The sequence below is a fragment of the Hippopotamus amphibius genome, chromosome 8 (assembly GCF_030028045.1).
Source record: "Hippopotamus amphibius kiboko isolate mHipAmp2 chromosome 8, mHipAmp2.hap2, whole genome shotgun sequence".
Taxonomy (NCBI): domain Eukaryota; kingdom Metazoa; phylum Chordata; class Mammalia; order Artiodactyla; family Hippopotamidae; genus Hippopotamus; species Hippopotamus amphibius.
Window position 1 is genome coordinate 3,999,024 of NC_080193.1, and position 15,242 is coordinate 4,014,265.

Genomic DNA, 15,242 nt, shown 5'->3' on the forward strand with positions numbered 1-15,242 from the left:
ACAAGGTCCACTGTGCACCCAGCAAGCTTTTTAAACTGGGAAGGTTTTCCAAGTCCCTAAAGGAGTGACGTGCATCTGGTGAAAGGGGAGGAGGGGAGGAAATGTGTCTTCAGCAAGAACTAAACGTATGCCCCAAACACCCAAGCCCGTTAAAAGAGAGTATCACTCATCTGTCCCCTGCCATCAGCATGGTTCTTCAGACACAAAGGATATTCCACAGAGGTTTCCTGAGGACAAAACTGAAAACATCTTCTCACAGCTAATGGGCAATGGTCAGGACTCCTGTGTCCTGTTCTTCCACTTCCTGGGTGGACGTGCGCCTTGTCCACATGTCCCTAACGCAACCTAACTCTCCCTAACAGTCTGTCCATCCCAGAATGGGTGACGAGTTCCCCTGAGCCACCTGGTAGAAGGGGCACCTGGAGTTCAGTCCGGGTCTCTGTGAAGTAGCCGACCTCAGGTAACCGACGTCACAGCTAAGGCTCCGCCACACCGTCTGTGAACGCATGCTCCTGAGGGCTCAGGGTCCCCAGCCTCCACTTCCAACTGGAGCAATAAAGGTTGGGAGCTTATCACATGGTGCTTAGGAGATGGTGTTTGGATGAGACAGGCTTGAGGTGGGCTTTGTCACTTACTAGCTGCCCAGCCTTATGCTCTCTGAGGCTCGGTTTCTCATCTATAAAACAGGGCTAATAAAATGACCTACTTTGTTGTTGGGAGGAGTCAGTGACTCGTTTGTAAAGAGCTGAGCCTTGTGCCTGGAGTATGAGTGCTCAATAAATGTGAATATGTCAGTGGTTTTCATTACTGGATGGGCTTCCAGCTGAGACTTCATTTGAACTAAAAGTTCCGTGTGTATGTGTGTCTCCTCCACTGGACGAAAGTATCCCTAAGGCCCTCCTTAGCTTCAAGATTCTATTTCTCGAATAATATCTTCCCATCCCACACTCCTCCATTCTTCCTTCACTGATTTTCCTTCCCTTTTATTTTCTTTTTTTCTCTCAACAATTAGGTGGCTTCTCCAGCATTTCATCATTTCTTGTTCCTTACTTAAATGCAACATCCTCTGTTTTTTTAATGCAAAAATGGGAAGACTAAGTCCACACAGTCTGAGGTGAGTTAGTGGCTTATAAAGGGACTTATTAGGTAGACATCCCAACTCCCCCACTGGCCCCCACTCCCAGGGGTTCTCCAGTCTGCTGGGCCACAGCATGAGGATGCAAAGACCCTGTGCCAAGGCCATCCATCCTGGGGAGAAGGGTGCATGTGACTGGAGCCTAGACTGGGGTGAGGCTCAGAGAGGCTGCATTAGGGAAGATCTAGGAGGTGGAGAATTCCTGGGAGCAGTCTGGAGAAAAGAGGGGCTGGGGCTGCTCTGTGGGCCGAGTGAAGACGCCAGGATCTCTAAAGTCTTCCTTTCTCCTTTTCTAGGTACAGTGCCAAGGAAAAAGACTGTTGTTGAACGCACAACATATCAGAAACATCAAAATGTTAGCAGTGGTTGATCTAATAGAAGAATTTTTGTTTTTGGTGAATGTGGTCATATTGCTTGTATAATAGGATTTAAATATTTAAAGTCAATTATTCTAATCAGTTGTGCTCAGTCAAGAAAACAGACGAAAGCCTAGAAAAAGACTGTTTTGACTCCCACTGCAAAGTAGCATGTTCTGTAAGGAAGACCATTAAAAGGGAAAGTAGGGGGACTTCCCCAGCGGTCCAGTGGTTAAGAACCCGGCACTTCCACCGCAGGGGGGTGTGGGTTTGATTCCTGGTTGGGAAACTACAATAAGATCCCACATGCCATGCAGTGCAGCCAGGGAGGGGGCGGGGGGGGGGGGGCGGGAAGGAAAATAGAAGCATCATGGACATCTGGTTCCCCACCCCGGATAAAGATGAGGACGAATGAAAAGGGCTTCCAAAAGCCACCAGAGGACTGAGGTCCTTACCTAGCAGCTGTGGTGATGCAGAATGACCACTCCATGGCAGTCAGGAAACCTGCTTCTAGTTCTCTGCCACTAACTTGCTGCGTGACCTTAGGCAAGTCAGGTCACCTCTCTGGGCCTCAGTTTCCTCATCTGTAAAGTGAGGGGACTTGGTTAACTTAAAGAATATGTACCAGGCCCGTACTCTGTACACTGTGCTGAAGCTGTAATTAAACAAAGGAATAATCATTTATTCAAAAAACATAAGAGTGACTATTTGGTGTTACTGGGCATTGTGGTTACAGAGATGAACAAGTCAGCTTCCTGACCATCAAGACATTTACAACGTGGTCAAGCAGACAAGAAGCAAACAAGAAATTGCCAGCCACGTGCTCAGTGCAGACAGACGTGTTGGCACAGGAAGGAGCAGCCTTATCCGGGGGGGAGGGGGGGCTGGGCGGGAGAAGTGACATGGAAGAGGCCTGAACTGAATCTTGGAGGATCCTTGGCCCCTGCTGTCAAAGACTGTACAGTCTATAATCAAGGGCTGGGACAAGTACCCAAACATCTACCACAGAAGGCAGAGTGAAGCCACCACAGGTAACCCAAGTTCAGAGCAGAGGGGAACCCATGTGGCTTGGGCGGGTGGAGGAGGGGCAGGCGGGAGGCAGAAGATGGTCAGAGAAGCTTGGTGGGGGGATGGCTTTGAGATAAGTCTTGAAGGATAAAGAGAGCTTCCTGAGAGCCCCTGGGGGGGCTGAAGAGGCATTCTGGATGAGGAGCCTGTGCAAGTAAAGGCACGATGTGGGGACCATCGGGGTGTAGCTGGGACCGCAGGCAGGCCAGGGAGTGGGGAATGACAAGGCTAGAAGCTAACTGGAGGCACGGTGATGAGAGCTACTGAGAATGACGGGCCCTGGGCCAAGCCCTCCACATCCTCATGCCAGTTCTCAGAGGCAGAGTCCCTCACTACTTCCCCATTCTTTCAGATAAAGAAACAGAGGCTCAGAGAGGTTAGAGTCACACAGCTGATGGATGGCAGAAATAGCCCTTAATCCAGGTCTGCCTGATGCCCCATCCTGACTCCTTACCACTGGAATGCCAGGCAGTGGCATTACCGAGCCCTTCCCATCTAAGGTACCATTGTCCCAGCACACCTGGCCTGGCACGGCACCAGACACAAAGGTACCAAAGGTCAATCTCTGCCTTAACCTTGGAAGCAGGCTAGATTCAGCCGTTTCCACTTGGGCAGCGACAGGACTATCAGGATTGCCTTCACCAGGAAAGAAGGGAGGGGACAGGAAGGCAATATTCGCATTGCTGAGGGGTTTTGTGCTCCACGGTCCACTGGCCTCATTTATTCTTCTTCTACGATGGTGGAGATTGGCTGGCTTCTGGCTCCTCGCGTCAGCGTAGTGTCGTCATGGCCCCAGGGGGGATCATTCTGCTTTGACTAGGGTGGCTGGTCTTTCCCGTTAGGCTCCTTGTACATGCGGATGCTATCCAGGTACTGCCGGATGTTCATGGACTCCCGGTGCCAGCGCCCCAGCTTTCTGAGCTGGTCTGTCATGAATTTTTTTTTCAGGTGGTCATACAAGTGGCCCATCTTTTTCTTGGTCTTGTCTGAAGCTCTTGTCTTACAAAAAACAGAGGTGAGGTTAGGATGAAGAAGCTCCTTCACAGTAAGAGAGGCATTTGTGCTGCTAACATGAGGGTGGAAAAGGAGCCAGCTGGGCCCCATATTCCATCAATACCTTGGCTCACAGGGAGCCTCTGTTTCCCTGTTTGTAAAGTGAGGGCCTCAAGCTAGATAACTCCTATGGTGCCTTCTGACAGTCTGCAGCCTTGGAGCCTGATTTTGACCTAACATCTCTATTTGAAGAGCAGTGAGAAAGAGGGGGGAGGGGAGGATGAGAAAGGGTGCACCCTGTAAACCCTTCCTTAACTCCTATCACTCAGTCCCTATTACTCACTTGGTGCCCCCCACATGTTGTCGGTGACATCCCCTACATCACACTGAACTCTACTGATTTCTTCTATTATATCACTTCTGTCCTGTCCCCAACAAGACTGTTAGCTTTGGGAAGGCACATCCTTTGTCTAAGTCATTTACTTATTCCAATGAGGTAGCTGTGAAGAGGATACTACAAAAAATTAGCGACAGGTCTTCACAGCAACTACAACATAGTCAGGAAGGCACACGTGTCCAGGTACTTCTAAGCAAGGCACAGCGTGATTTCACTTTTACTATGGATCAGGGTCTCTTGACCTTGGCACTACTGACATTTAGGGCCAGATAATTCTTTGTGGTGGAGGGCTGGCCTGTGCACTGTAACATTTTTAGCAGCATTGACTTCCCTGGCCTCCACTTACTAAATGCCAGTAGCACTACCCCACTCTCTCCTGTGCTACCAAAAATGCCTCCAGACATCGCCAAAGTCCCTGAGGGGCAAAGCTGTCCCAGCTGAGAACTGTGGCACAGATGAAGGGATACCAGCCATAATCCACTGTTCTCAGCGCGTTGCTCAGAGTATTCCCAGGATGCTAGAGCTTTGCTGCCCTCCTGGAGGCCCTGAGAAGTCAGTGGCTCGCCAGAACTGTCTCTCCCCCTGTTGGGAGCACTTTGCAGGGAAGAGAGAAAGGCTGCCACGCTGCCACTCAGGCCTCTCAAATCCTCTGAGTTCCCACAAGTGGGCCCTCAGCAAGTCACTGGGTCTACAGAGAAGAGAGTCCTGTCCTTAGGGAGGATGTGCTGCACCATGGTCAGTCAGACCTGGGTTTGCAAGACCACAGTGACGCACCTTAGTGAAGTTACTCCATCTCTAAGCCTCGGTTTGCTGAACTATTAAATGGGGTAATAATGCATAATGGATGATGTGTGCCTAAAGCATGTAAGGGCTGAATACAGCTTCAAAAGGAGACCTTCTGGATGACTGGAGGATGGCACATATAAAGGCAACTCAGGAGAGCTTCCAGTTATATCTTATAGAGCCTCACCCTACTTACCAGTGGTGCAACATCTCCAAACCCTCTGGTTATAGAGGGTGTCCCCCAACCCATCCTGGGCCAGTCAGGAGTAGCCCACACTACCTGACCACAGTGACTGGGGCATGGATGGGCCTGTGACCCAACTTGGGCCAACTAGAGTCCTTCTCCAGGATTTGTCTAACTTGACCAAAAGTGGAAACACTCCACTTCCTTTCTGGGCTACAGGCCAGGGTTTCCTGTAGCCATACTCCCCAGGGACAGCCAGCCTGATGACGATGCCAACATGCAGAAGGAAGCAGAATGGGAGCTGAGAGGGTGAGTGGAAGGCACATCCAATGGCATTGGAGCCCCTGCCATCTCTCATCCCAAACATGATGAACCTGCCCTACCCACACTCCATTACATAAACTCTCTATTTTGCTTGAATGAGTTCAAGTTCAGTTTGCGTCACCTGCAACTGAGAGGATCCTAATAGATCCTATTTTACAAATGAGAAAAAAAGAGTCCGGGAGGAAAAGTGACTCTCCAAATTCACCCAAAGCTGGCCTGCCCATGTCCAAGTCCACCCTACTTCTACTACACCATGCCACTGGAAGTTTAGCAGAGGGAGAAACACCCAAGCCTCTACAAACACCGAAGCCTCTACTCCTTTTGGCCTTGGTGACCCTCAAGAGGACCTGACACCATCTCTTACACCTTTCCCATTGTTCTCAATGTCAGAATCCCACGGGCCCATCCAGATCCGGTCCTGGAACATGGAGGGAGGCTCAACAGACTCAAGAAGGGGACAGCACCTGAGCTCTGGGCTGCCTGCTCTGCTGCAAGAAACGAGCCTGTTCTTAGAGTTCATCCTGTTCACTGGCCTCTTCCTCGTGCCCCAAACAGTGCCTGAGCCAAGCAGGCCCTAAAGATGCTTTTACCGAATTAATCAGTCTGGGCCTGTGGGATAACACTGTGGCTTCCCTCGTCTTCTGAGGCCTTTTGGGTAAGCAGGTCAAACCCTTCTTGTCCAAAAGCAAAAAGCAGAAGAGCCTCAGTTCTCATGTGGCAAGTGGGGGATAAGCCCTGAAGGAAAAAAAATGACCAAATGGTGTCAATGCCACTTCAAGCTCTAGGAGCCAAGACTTCTTTTTATGGGAGATAGTAGAAATTCGTTCAGGGATTCCCTAAATTGAAAGCAATGTGCTTTAAGGGGAAAAAATGCCACAGGAGCCAAGAGACATGGAGTCCTCCTTGGCTTCCTCAGCTCAGGAATAGCCCACTTTGGGCAAATCAGTAATTCTGAGCCTCAACTGCCTCCTCTGTAAAATGGGCTTGTATTAGTACACCCTGATGGCTTCCTAGCACCTCTAAGATCTGTGCTCTCCCCCCAGAGGTTTGGGGGAGAGCGAAATGAACATGGATCAAGCCACTAACACCCTCTAATGCAAAAGCTTGTGACAACTTTACCTCCATCTCATAGATTCGTTGTGCACTGAGGTTGTCACGAATAATCACCCGAGATAAGTGGCTCTTGGGTAAAAATTTTTTCACTGCTGCTTCACTGGCATTCATTAAGCTGCAGAGGGAGAAGGTGGTACAGGCTTGATGGCTGGGGCCAGGACCAGGACAGCACCCAATCTGATGGGATCCTGGGGTGGTGGCTGAGGCTTCTTGGGAGAGGCACCACCCTGTCATAGTTGTCAGAGGAGCAAGGGAGTAGGCCTAGGTTTCTGCTTGCGGAAAATGTGTGCTAAAGGGGTGTTTCTTGGATGCTGAGAGGAAAAATCATCCAGAGAAGGAGGTAGAAAGGTCAAAGAAGCGTCAACAGGGACTCAGAACTGTCCACAGGATTAGTCATCTTAAGAAAATGCAGGATGAAATGGGAGGCGAGGGTCTTAGAGGAAACAAGCAAAGTCAGAGGGATGAATTTGAGGAGGGCTGGGGGCGGGAGTGGGGTAGCTGCTCAAGCCTAAGTCTAAGGGGGATCTGGGCAGCGGAGGTCAGAGGAAGCAGGAAAAAAGAAAACCAAGTGTTTGGACAGAGGTTAGGTTGCTTAATCCAGGAATTCTAAGGAAAAAGGGTTTGGGAAAAGTCTAGGAAAGTGAAGGAAGTTTGGGGTGGACAAGGACTTGAGGAGACTCTGGAGGGTGAGAGGTAGAAGTCGGGATGGGACGGGGTATGATGGAATGGAACTAGGTGCTCCAGGCCAACCTAGAGATAACAATTTGGTCAAAATGGGGAACTGGTCAAAAGTGGATAATACCAGGCCTTGAGTTTTCACTTTTTGATAATTTGGTGACACCGTGAAGTGGTTTTGCAACTACATACGTATTTCTGCCCACTTAAAAATAATTACTCATGATATTTTTCTTTCTAAAATTTGTTAGGGAAAAAAAATGTACAATCAGGGAGCAATTGAATAAGTTGTGGTTAGGTCACACAATAAAATACTATGCAGTTATAAATAAAACAGACATCCACAGTGTACTGGGTGGGGAAAAAAAGTTTACGAAATAGTGAACGTTTTTGTGACATATTCCTTCCGCCCTCCAAAATGTGTAAGCATGCTGCAGTACATATATATGAGAAGATCTGGAGCGATTTACACCCAAATGGTTACAGTGATTGTCTCTAGCCATTCATTTAGCTTGTCTGTCTGATTTTTCTATAAGTGTACACTGTTTTGACAGGTCAAAATTAGGACAATTTTTAAAGGATAAAACATTTTGAAGGATTAAAAAAATTTTTCCTAATTCATTTTCAGCTGGTTTGGAGCTGAGGTTTTATGAGTGTTTTTACATTTACAAACTAGTAGAAACAAACACCCCTTATCTCCCATTTACATTTTTTCTGACAGCAAAGACATGAGGCGATGGAAAAGGCTAGTTTATAGAGATCAAGATGCTCACATACAAAAGCCCCCCAAATTGTTAGGAAAAAGAAAAAAGACCTAAAATACTTAAAGACACATGAAACAGTCTTCACCCACTCAGTGGTGCACCAAATTTACCAATACTTCCCGAGAAGGGTGGGGAAAAGGGCAGTTTTATGGAAATATTCCTTTCCAAGTAATAAATAATGATCATTTTGAACCAAACTGCTTTCCAAAGCAAGGCCTCTGCGGGAGCCTGGAGGATGCTGTGAGGCGGGTGTGAAATGGAGGAGGGGAAACTGGGGTCTGCGGGGATGGCGGCCCGGCTGAGGGAACTGGGGGCTTTCCCTGGGCCACTGCGGAAAGTGGAGGCTGAGGAGGGGGGTGTCGGACCTGAGGGGACCCGGGCCTCCCCAAGCTCCAAGGAGGTTCGAGTCAACTCTCCGGGGGTCTACGAAAGGGCCGGGCTCTGAGGGGCCAACGTCCCCGCGGCCGGCCGAGGGAGCAGGGGTCTGAGGGAGCTCGGCTCCCCCGGGCGCCGACGAACACCCTGGGCAGCCGGGCCGCACCTGAAGAGCACCGGCGGCTGCGCACTCCGCGGCCGCAGGAAGCAGATCTGCGGCTGGGTCCCTACGTGAACGTCGGGGCGGCGGCCGAGAATACCGCGCCGGAAGAAGGCCGAGGCCGGGCTGGTGCCAGAACTGGTGGTCGCCTGGGGGGCGACTGCACAGGCAATGGGCGAGCCTAGGTTCCACGTGACCGAGGGCCTGGGCTGCTGGCTGACTGCGGGGCTCCCGTCTTCCACCTTAGAGGGCGACTCGGGAACCGGAGCCGGGCCTCGATCCATGCTCTGTGAGCGCGAGCAGACGCGGAGTGAGCCTCTGCGCAGACGCTGGGCGCTGAGCACGGCGCGTTGCCTGGGAGACGCGCAAGGAAGGCGGGACCGGGGTGGGGGTGGGGATGGGCGGGCCGTGTGCGCGGAGCCCGGAAGGCTGCGGGCGGGGCAGGATTGTCCCTCGGCGGCTGCCGTGGTGCGGCCCGGCGCGTTGCCGTGGAGACAGGCTGGGGAGGAGGAGGGGGCTGCCGCGCGCAGAGCAGACCCTACTTCTCGGCTAGGACTGCTGTGGTCCCCGCGTGAGCGCAGGGCGGGTAACCGGGAGAACCCGGGCGAGGCAGCTCCGGGACGAGGAGACGAGGCCGGGGTCTCTCCGGAGACCCAGCACCGCCCATTCCTCCCCGCGACAGGGGACCATTGCTATGGAAACCGGAGCGCCGGGCAGGCGGGGATCGTAGCTCCTGGGTCGTGATCGGTCTTCTCTCACCCGGAGACCCTCGCCCAAGGTTGCTTCCTGAACGAACCTGCCCTCCCGCCCGCGCGAGAGAGGTAAGACACCGAGGTCTTGACACTGAGCGGGCGAAGAAGCCCATTCCAACGCCAGCTCCCCAGGAAACCTACCTGACTCACCCCTGGAAGTGGCGCCTTTCTCCCGTCCGCCCTTGGACTTTGTTCCACGTTTATAACCCGGTATTTACGAAAGCCCCGCGGTGTTTGCCCACTTTTCCCAGACATGATGAGACCAGAAGGCTTTTCGACCTTCCCCTGTGATCCTAGACAGGTCCTCTTCCTCACTCTGCCTCACTTTCGCCGTGTGTAAAATGGAGATATTAACTCCAGACACCGGCTCGTGATGCTGTTTTGGAGATCCAGCCCAAGGCTTTGTAGGCTATGAAATGGTGAAACTGAGATGCTGTCGAGTCGCTGTTTCTCCCTCTCCTTCCCACTCACGTTAAACGTTCTTCAGATCTTTGTGTCATTTCTTCAGGCGATCTTTTGCAACTCCGTAGCCCCAGCCTGAAATAAATCCCTGTACTCTTCATTCCCATAACGCCCTGCATTTTAACTTCCCTAACAACAACAAAACAGTAGTTCTCATCTGTAGATAAATGTGCCAGGCCTCTGTGCCAGACCCTGTGGTTAAACATTTTACCTGGGTTACCTCATTTAATCCTCGCAAGATTCTTATAAGAGTCTTATAACTGTTATCTCTATTTTCCAACGCTGTTGCGCCCATAAATGCCTATTTAATGTCCGTTTCTTCCCACTAGACTTTGAGCTGGGGGGGTGGGGGGACGCGCATGGCTGACTTGTACGTTTCAGTATCCTCAGCACCTAGGACAGTGCCTGATAAATATTTCTTGACTAGCATGAAAACGACTTTCCTCTCATCACTACCCTCACCTTTCAAAGCACTGTCTCGTCCTCTGCACACTTTTTATCCCTGTGATGAACAGCAGTCACCCCTATTCCTGTTGCCTACTGGGCACTAGTTTTGGGGGACTTCCGTCCACTTCTCTCTGGGTTTTCAGGTGATGAGGGTCCGGAAGATCCCTTAGCACTAGGCTTCCAACTGGGTGGGAGTAGGGGTGGGGCTTTTCCCCTGCCCTCACAAGACTTTTAGAACAAACCAGCCCCTACCTGGGGTGAGCCTATTGCATTGGACTCTGGGGTACTAGCAGGTAGGATTTGTCTGCACAGCCTTTGACCTTCCTCTCCAGCAGCCTAAGATCCACCCTCACCTCCACCCAGCTCCTCCCCAGAATTCTAGAGAAACGTAGCCAGAGATCTCATCTTTCCCAGAAAACCTCTCAGGAGGCAAAGTCGTGGTTGTTGGAGTCATTTCTTCATTCAGCAAATATTTTTAAGCACCTACTTGTGGGGACACGCAGCTTGGCAATGGTGATATAGTAGGAGTGAAGATAGACACAGTGATATCCCAAGAGGACTCACAGACAGATCACGGCAAAAGCACATCTTCAGGAAACGTTAGGAAAGAGGGCACATAAGGCCTGCCTGGGGCTGGCACTTGATCAGATATGGGGGAGGGGTGTAGTCTTGGAAGGTTTCCCTCAGGAAGTGACCCTTGGCTAAGATCCCAGTGCTCAACAGTCCTCTTCTGAATGGAACAGATTAGGACCTGACAGGCTTGTAAGGAAAGGAGGTTCTGGGCTGAGAGCAGGAAAGGCCTGGGCCAGAGAGGACCAGTGTCCATACGGAACTGCACATGGCTCAGCCCAGCTGAGGCCCTTCTGGATGCAGGAAAGGTTAACAGGAGGCTGAAGAGATGGACAGGAGCTGGGCCACAAATGGCCTTGACAGCCAAGCTAAGGGGCCCCATCTCCTCCTGACAGTGGGCCGCCGCTGAGTTATATCAAGCAGTGGGGGACAGACTTTGGCTCCTCATTTGTCTCCTCTCCCTCCTTGCAGTTTTTCATGGACACAGCCTAGCAGGAAGATGCAGCCTCTATGTCTCACTGGCCGCTGACCCACCGGCCCAATGACAGCATCTCCGTGTGCCTTCCCGGTTCAGTTCCGGCAGCCCTCGGTCAGCGGCCTCTCACAGATCACCAGCAGCCTGTATATCAGCAACGGGGTGGCCGCCAACAACAAGCTCATGCTCTCCAGCAACCACATCACAACGGTCATCAACGTCTCAGTGGAGGTGGTGAACACCTTATACGAGGACATCCACTACGTGCAGGTGCCTGTGGCTGACACACCCATGTCGCGTCTCTGTGACTTCTTCGACCCCATCGCGGACCACATCCACAGTGTGGAGATGAAGCAGGGCCGCACCCTATTGCACTGTGCCGCTGGCGTGAGCCGATCAGCCGCCCTCTGCCTTGCCTATCTCATGAAGTACCACGCCATGTCCCTGCTGGATGCCCACACGTGGACCAAGTCATGCCGGCCCATCATCCGGCCCAACAATGGCTTTTGGGAGCAGCTCATCCACTATGAGTTCCAGCTGTTTGGCAAGAACACCGTGCACATGGTCAGCTCCCCCATGGGGGTGATCCCTGACATCTACGAGAAGGAGGTCCGTCTGATGATTCCACTGTGAGCCATTCCATCAGCCCTGGTCCCAGGGTCAGAGGTACAGATCTGCCATTGATCCTACACCAAGATCTGTACTTAAACATTCTACTTCCATTGATACAGAAAAATCAGATGATGCCTTTTATAAGGACAAGAAAAAAGGAAGGGTGCTGCAGCTCTTAATCTTATAACTCATATCTTTAAAGATTCAGCTTATTAAATGTAAGATGATGAAGATAAGTTTCCCACCCTGCGAGTGACAGCTCATGGCTGCTGACCAGAGGGGAGAGTGAACCAAATGGACCAGCGCCCAATGCATATGGCAAGCCTGGAATCCTGCAGCCCTCTCCCTGACCGACCAACCCAGGAGTGAGTCTGCCACAATCCCACCTCATTCTTTTGAACGCGAAGCCAGCCTTAAGCATCATGGCACCTACCGTGCTTCTCACAGTAAGTGCCAACCTGCTGCATAAGTAGCCTTCAAGTGGTGCTCCAGGAGCCCTGAGGGCCCAAGCCAACCCTGCTTCCACCTTCAAATCTGGTTTTCTAGATTGGACTTACGCATAAGATAGTTTTCAAAGGAAGTATTCCGTTGTAGAAAATTTCTTAAATAACATTTTTTTGGAGCACTGTTGTACGTGGCAGGGTCCCCTACCAGCCTTTGATGAAAGGTGGCATTAGTCTCCATCTTGGGGCACGTGTGGAGAGCGGGCCTGACATCAGGCCCAGAGGTTCCTCTCACAAGCCTCAGCTCAGATGGCTGGAGCTGTGGACCGGAACCCAGCCTCGTCACCCCCTGCCTGTGTGATCTGGGGCCTCTGGGAGCCTCAGTTTCCTTGTCCAAGCGATAACAGCCCTTTCCTCACAGGGTCATCATGAAGATTCAGTGCTTCCTTAGCACGGTGCCTGGCACGTGGCAGGTGCTTGGTGTAACCGCAGGTCTCGTCACAAATGATGCTCTGTCCCTGCTGGCCCGGGTCAGCAAGTCATCCTCACTCATAATAGCAGCTCCCCCATCTGTGCACAGCCCTTTATTGCTTAGAAAGTGCTCTTCCAAAAAGTGATCCTGTGTGGGGGAAGAAATGGTTTCAGTCCTTTCAGACCCTGCCTTGGAGGAGGGCTAGACCTCTGAAGCCTTTTCAGGGTTCCCATTGTGTTTAATCCACGCGCAGCCTGGGACTCCTAGAACAAGGAGCCCACTTCAGCTTCCCGCAAAGGGCCTTGTTTACATAGCTGATCATTAGAGCCAGCGCCCTGGTCTGGCTGACCGCCGGGGTCCAGTGGGGCGTGTGCCAAAGGGATAAATGAGTGGGCCCTGTCATTAGGCCCTGGGATGGAGGATTGTTGAACCCCCCCAGGTGTGTGAGCATCTGGGTCAAGAGCAGATATTCTAATGCAGAGATTTTCAGACAGACAATGCATGGGCCAGTCAAAACCACAAGTGCTCTAGGTCCAGAGCCCAGTGGAGGCAAATGCTCTCCTCTCCAAACCTATCCACCTCCCCCCCACCCACCCCACACACGCTTCCATGAAGGGCTTGCCCAGGGGTGTAATTTTAGGGTCCGGGGAGAAGGAAAGTCACTACTGTAGACTGATCTCATTTTATAGATGAATAAACAGACCCGCTAACACCAGGGCTGGTGTGGGAGAGGCTGCCCACAAAGCAGAGGAAAGCCATCTGGGAGAAACCCAGGTGGAAAATTTCTTTGAAAACATTTTTAAAGAGACATTTATTTGAATATATTTTGTTTCAGTTTTGAAAATTTTTTAATTAATATACCATAAAATTAATTTTCTCCTATGTAGAGTTCTATGTGTTTTAACACATTTGTGTAACTACCTCCGTAATCTGGACACAGAGCAGTTCCATCACCCAAAAAATTCCTTCATGCTGCCCCTTTGTCCCACCCCTACCCCTGGCAAACACCTATCTGTTCTCCATTCCCTATAGATTTGTCTTTTCTAGAATATCACATACATAGAATCAGAGGATGTTACCTCTGGAGACTGGCTTCTTTGAGATTCACACATGTTGCTTTTTATGGCTAAGTGTTATTCCATTGTATGGATGGGCTACAGTTTGTTTTCACCTGTTGAAGGATATTTGGGTTGTTTCCAGTTTTGGGTGATTCTGAATAAAACTGCTACAGATATTTGTGTATAGGTTTTATGTGAACATAAGTTTATGAGTGGGCTTGCTGAGTCATATGGTAAAGGTTATGTTTAACTTTTAAAAACTACCAAGTTTCCAGAGTGGGTGTACCATTTTGCCTTCCACTATGAGAGATCCAGTTTCTCGCCAGTATTTAGAATTGCCAATATTTTTTATTTCAGCCATTCTGATAGGTGTGTGGTGTTAGCTCATTGCGGTTTTAATTTGCATTTCCCTGATGATGTTCAGCATCTTTTTGTGTTTAATTGCTTTCCACATTCCCTCTTTGGTGAAGTGTCTATTCAACTCTTTTACCCATTTTTATCCATTTTTAAATTGAGTTGTTTTACTATTGAATGTTGAGAATTCTTTGTATATTCTAGATAGAAGTCCTTTATCAGATACGGATTTGTAAATATTTTTCCCCAGTCTAGCTTGTCTTTTCATTCTCTTAGTGTTTTTTATAGAGCAAAAGTTTTAAATTTTGATGAAGTGCTACTTACCAGGTTTTCCTTTCATGGATTGTTGCTTTGGTGTGTCATGTCTAAGAACTTTTTGCCTAACCTCATATCACAAAGATTTTCTCTAATGTTTGAGAGTTTAAATTTTTCACTTATTTCCATATCCTTTTGTATAAGGTGTGAGGTGTAGTTTGAGGTTCATATTTTTTCATATGGACATCTAATGGTTTCAGCTCCACTTGTTGAAGGCTGTCCTTTCTCCGTTGAGCTGCCTTTGCACCTTTGCATGTCTGTTTTTGTACTGTTCATTCTGTTTGATATATGTCTTCCTCTTTACTGATACTGCACTATCTTGATTACTGTAGCTTTTATAGTAAATCTTACCTTACTGCAAATCTTAGAAAGTGTTCAGTCTCTTACCATTAACTATGGTGTTAGCTATAGGCTTTTTTGTAGTTGCCATTTATTAGGTTATGGAAGAGTTGGAAAGTATCCTCTCCTATTTTCTGGAAGAGATACATGGATTGGTGTTATTTCTTCTTTGGTAGACTTCAGCAGTGAAACTATTTGGGCTTGGAGATTTCTTTTTTCAGAAGGAATTGACAATGAATTCAATTCCATTAGTAGTTAAAGGATTAATCAAATTATCTATTTCACCTTCGGTGAGTTTTGGTAGTCTGTGATTTTCGAGGAATAGGTCCATTTCATCTAATTGTCAAATTTATGCATGTGGAGTTGTTTATAGTATTCCCTTAACATCCTTACTATCTGCAGGGTCTATAGTGACATCACATATTCATTCTCCACACTGATAATTTGTCTCCTCTATTTCTTTGTTAGTCTAGCTAGAGGTTTATCAATTTAAAAAAATCTTTGTAGGACTTCCTAGATGGTGCAGTGGTTAAGAATCCGCCTGCCAATGCAGGGGACACGGGTTCGAGCCCTGCTCTGGGAAGATTCCACATGCCATGGAGCAACTAAGCCCATG

At 49.5% G+C, this 15,242-nt stretch overlaps 3 protein-coding genes across 4 annotated transcripts in view; 1 reads left to right on the forward strand and 2 right to left on the reverse strand.

Moving 5' to 3' along the window:
• OSBP2 (oxysterol binding protein 2) overlaps nt 1-8,370 on the reverse strand; it is a 158,190-nt gene extending 149,820 nt beyond the window's left edge. Inside the window, exons 1-2 of the mRNA XM_057744133.1 lie at nt 8,334-8,370; nt 1,947-2,075 (exon numbers count right to left, since the gene is read on the reverse strand). The gene's annotated coding sequence lies outside the window, so the exon portion shown is untranslated. The remainder of the gene's footprint in view (nt 1-1,946; nt 2,076-8,333) is intronic.
• The window catches only part of SLC35E4 (solute carrier family 35 member E4), a 28,718-nt gene continuing 16,852 nt past the window's right edge, over nt 3,377-15,242 (reverse strand). The window contains exon 2 of one of the 2 annotated variants that reach the window (XM_057744140.1): nt 3,377-3,558. In XM_057744140.1, the coding sequence (XP_057600123.1) occupies nt 3,512-3,558 (47 nt within the window). In that variant the 3' untranslated portion in view covers nt 3,377-3,511. Of the gene's footprint in view, nt 3,559-12,568; nt 12,708-15,242 lie in introns of those variants that run through there. The other variant, XM_057744138.1, reaches the window with a different exon arrangement.
• Nucleotides 8,808-12,511, forward strand: DUSP18 (dual specificity phosphatase 18). Its single transcript, XM_057744141.1, has 2 exons — nt 8,808-9,148; nt 11,030-12,511. The coding sequence occupies exon 2, from the start codon at nt 11,100-11,102 to the stop codon at nt 11,664-11,666; it is 567 nt and encodes a 188-aa protein (XP_057600124.1). The 5' UTR covers nt 8,808-9,148; nt 11,030-11,099; the 3' UTR covers nt 11,667-12,511.

What these genes read in the sequence shown, in the direction of transcription:
- DUSP18 (XM_057744141.1), top strand. Translation starts at nt 11,100, where the DNA reads ATGACAGCATCTCCGTGTGCCTTCCCGGTTCAGTTCCGGCAGCCCTCG.